General features: G+C 48.1%; 1 protein-coding gene across 1 annotated transcript in view; it reads right to left on the bottom strand.

Moving 5' to 3' along the window:
• LOC102996067 (2'-5'-oligoadenylate synthase 1-like) overlaps positions 1-3,576 on the bottom strand; it is an 8,551-nt gene extending 4,975 nt beyond the window's left edge. Inside the window, exons 1-3 of the mRNA XM_024121025.3 lie at positions 3,321-3,576; positions 2,222-2,510; positions 52-236 (exon numbers count right to left, since the gene is read on the bottom strand). Of these exons, the coding sequence (XP_023976793.1) occupies positions 52-236; positions 2,222-2,510; positions 3,321-3,500 (654 nt within the window). The 5' untranslated portion in view covers positions 3,501-3,576. The remainder of the gene's footprint in view (positions 1-51; positions 237-2,221; positions 2,511-3,320) is intronic.
• Positions 3,577-3,795: the final 219 nt, after the last annotated feature.

Below are 3,795 nucleotides of genomic sequence, written 5' to 3'. Positions count from 1 at the left end.
CCTCCTCCTCCTCCTCCTCCTCCTCCGCTGTCTAGATGGGACATGCCATACCATTTGGTACCAGTGCTTCACAAGGCGGATGAGGCTCTTCAGCTTGGTTGGACGCTCCTTCAGGAAGGCTCGCTGCAGCTCCGTGAAGCAGGGGGAGAACTCGCCCTCTCTCCCCAGGGACTCGCACTCTTGGATAAGCTGGACGTAGACTTTAGGGTCAGGTCTGTAGCCTTTGGTCAACTGACCTGTTGGGAATTAATCCGTAGTGTGACGATGTCAGCTTTTCTCTGAGTTTCTTTCAATCCCTCTGAGGAGACAAGCTCACTGACCATGGGTGCAGTGGAAAGTCAGCAGGCCCAGAGCCAGGAGGCCTGAGGGCCATCCCCAGTCCTCGCTACTCCCATCTCCACTGCCGTCACCCCATCCGAGCCAGCATCATCTCTCACCTGGACACAGCAGAGATGGCAGCAGCCTCCTTCCTGGATCCTCCACAGCCCATTCTCTACCCAGCACCCACAGAGGCCTTTAAAAACCTGATCCTTCCACTTCTTGCTTCCCAGGACATCTGAGTAAAATCCAAAGTCCTCGCAGTGGCCCAGGAGGTTCGGTGTGACCTGTCTCCTGCCTCCTCTGCCATCTCACCTCTTGCCTTGATCCCTTTGCTACTTACTCCCCTGGTTATTTCACTTCTTCAAATATGCCAAGCTCATTCCTGTCTCAGGGCCTTTGCACTTGCTGTTTCCTCTTCCTGGAGCCCCCAGATCTTCCCAGGTTTGGCTTCCTCTCATCCCTTGGGCCTCGGGTCAGAGGTCACCTCCCTTGTTGCCCTGTCTAAAAATGCCCTCTAAGGCCCATCATTCTCTTTTTTTTTTTTTTTTTTTTTTTTTTTTTTGCGGTACGCGGGCCTCCCTCTGCTGCGGCCTCTCCCGTTGCGGAGCACAGGCACTGCCGTCACCCCATCCGAGCCAGCATCATCTCTCACCTGGACACAGCAGAGATGGCAGCAGCCTCCTTCCTGGATCCTCCACAGCCCATTCTCTACCCAGCACCCACAGAGGCCTTTAAAAACCTGATCCTTCCACTTCTTGCTTCCCAGGACATCTGAGTAAAATCCAAAGTCCTCGCAGTGGCCCAGGAGGTTCGGTGTGACCTGTCTCCTGCCTCCTCTGCCATCTCACCTCTTGCCTTGATCCCTTTGCTACTTACTCCCCTGGTTATTTCACTTCTTCAAATATGCCAAGCTCATTCCTGTCTCAGGGCCTTTGCACTTGCTGTTTGCCCTTCCTGGAGCCCCCAGATCTTCCCAGGTTTGGCTTCCTCTCATCCCTCGGGCCTCGGGTCAGAGGTCACCTCCTTTGTTGCCCTGTCTAAAAACGCCCTCTGAGCCCCATCATTCTCTTTTGAATCACCATATTTAGTTTTTGTCACAACAAGTTATCCTTTCATTTATGGTATTTAAATTGTTATTGTCAGGCTCCAGAAGAGAGGTTCCCTGTCTGTCTCATTTATGGCCATAGAACAGTGCCTTGCACATGGAAGGTACTCAGTGGAAATTGAGCCTCAGAGATGTACTGCTTCCCGTCCCAATGTTCCTGCAGATTGTCTACAGATTCCAACCCTCAGATAAATTTGATGATATTTCCTTATGCTTTGGATAAAAGATGAAATTAACATACTGTGTTTACACCAGATATACGCTGCCTCATTTTGTTTGGATTTATCTATTTTTTTTAAATTGAAGTATAGTTGATTTACAATATTGTGTTAGTTTCAGGTGTCCAGCAAAGTGATTCGGTTACGAATATATAAGATATATTACAGGATATTGAATATAGTTCCCTATGCTATTCAGTAAAACCTTGTTGGTGATCTACTTTATATGTAGTAGTGTGCATCTTTTGCTGCCTCATTTATGGAAAGGTAAGATTCACACAATTTGCCATAAGTAGAACTAGTAAGCCTGGCAGGTGTTGTATAAGAAATGTCTTACCCCCAAATTGTACCAATTTGTTGTTTAATGTCACTGTGGTGGCTGAATATGACCTTAGTTATCTTGCTCTGAGAGAGATACTGAGATCTCCTCCCCATGTTGAAGGGATGTTTCTGTTTTAATAGACTCTTGAGCTGAGGAAGATTTCTGCTCAGAAACATGAAAAAAAAAAAAAAAAAAAGAGGAAGAAGCCCTGACTTAGGACAAAGGTTGAAACACATTGTGACTGGGAGTGCTCACCCAGGGCATCAAAGGCAGGCAGGACATCGAACTTTACCCCCTGGAGGAGCCGAGGGGACCTGAGCACGAAGCTGAGAGCACGGGACTTCTTCCTTCGCCATTTCTGGACCTCAAACTCCACTTCAAATGTTTCCTCCCTTTGACAGGCTTCCAGCTGTTTCCTAATTTCCTTGATGAATCTTCTTCGGTGCTGAAGCTGTTCCTGAAAACCTGTGAGGCTGGTGACGAAGACGACGAGGTCAGCATCTGATCGGCCCCTGAGGGTCGTGCCTTTGCCTGAGGAGCCACCCTGAAAAAGGTGATGAGAATGAGAACTGACATTTATCACTGAGAAGAGCCTTCTAAATAAAATGCTGAGAACAATCACTAACATTCTGAGTGCTAGCCACTGTTCTGAAGGCATTACCAGTCAACTCCTAGAATGCTCACAAAAACTCTTATGATTTAGCTACTATTATTATCTGTTCTGATTTTCCAGATGGAGAAACAGATGCTGAGAGAGATTATGTATCAGCCCAATCACGCAGCTAGTAGGTGGCAGAGATGCAATTCACACCCTGGTTGCCTTTTTACAGGGTCTGTGTTCTTTATTCCCTGTTCTTTTTGACCTTATATAATTAATACTGTAAACTGGCCCATGGCTTATTTTACTTGATCTGCAAGCCCTGCAAAGTACTGGGAATTATGGATGATGAAATTGAGGCACAGAGAGGTTAAGTGACTCGCCCAAGATTTCACAGCAGCAGGTGCTATCTGCTTTCAAAACTTATACTCTTAACCAGCTCACGAGTCTGCAGGAATGGTGAGCTCCCAGCCTGGTCAAGGATTAGCAGATTGTTGACACAGCTGGGCTTCAGTCTGTCTATCTCTGTGGTGGACGTGACACAGGTGGTTTATAAACTTCACCTGGGCATTTGTTAAAAACTTACAGGTGGAGGCCCTCACCCCAGAAGCTACTTTCACAAGCTGTGGTTATAGTTTTGGCATGGATAAATCAGAAACCACCAGCCCCAGAGACCTCAACCTTTTGCTCTCTGTCTCTGTGGAAACACTTGCTCATTCAGTCCCCTTCTTCCCAGCCAGGCAGTTCTGGACTCACCTTCACAACTTTGGACACCCGAACAGGGTGGGGGGCCGATTGGAAACACCTCTCCTTCAGGAAACTGCAGATGATGTGGATGGCTTCATTGACCTGCGTGCGGAAATCCTCGTCTGGCAGGAGGCGGTCTTCGATGAACTTGTCCAGTTGGTTGGCTCGGGTCTTTCTGAGCTTCTTCATGATGCTCAGGCAGGGACAGGGGAGCCAGAGGCGGCAGAGTTGGCTGCCAAAACCTGTTTGTTAGCATCTACCTCTTCTGCTGCCTGGGTCTAGGAGGCTGTTAGTTTCATTTTCTCGAAAGGGTGGAGCTGTGCCCTCAGTCTGGACTGTCACTGGTTTCCTTTCTTTGAAAGGGAGGAGCCATACCCTTGTTCTTTGCCTTTAAGAAATCAAAAACCCCTTTGACCCCGTGTCTCCCAGCTCTTTCCCCTGCTCTCTGAGACTTACTCTGCCTTTATCCAGCCCCCTAGAACAT

Source organism: Physeter macrocephalus, chromosome 19, assembly GCF_002837175.3.
Source record: "Physeter macrocephalus isolate SW-GA chromosome 19, ASM283717v5, whole genome shotgun sequence".
Lineage (NCBI taxonomy): Eukaryota > Metazoa > Chordata > Mammalia > Artiodactyla > Physeteridae > Physeter > Physeter macrocephalus.
Note: the sequence above shows the minus strand (reverse complement) of the source record. Positions and strands in the feature narration are given on the sequence as shown.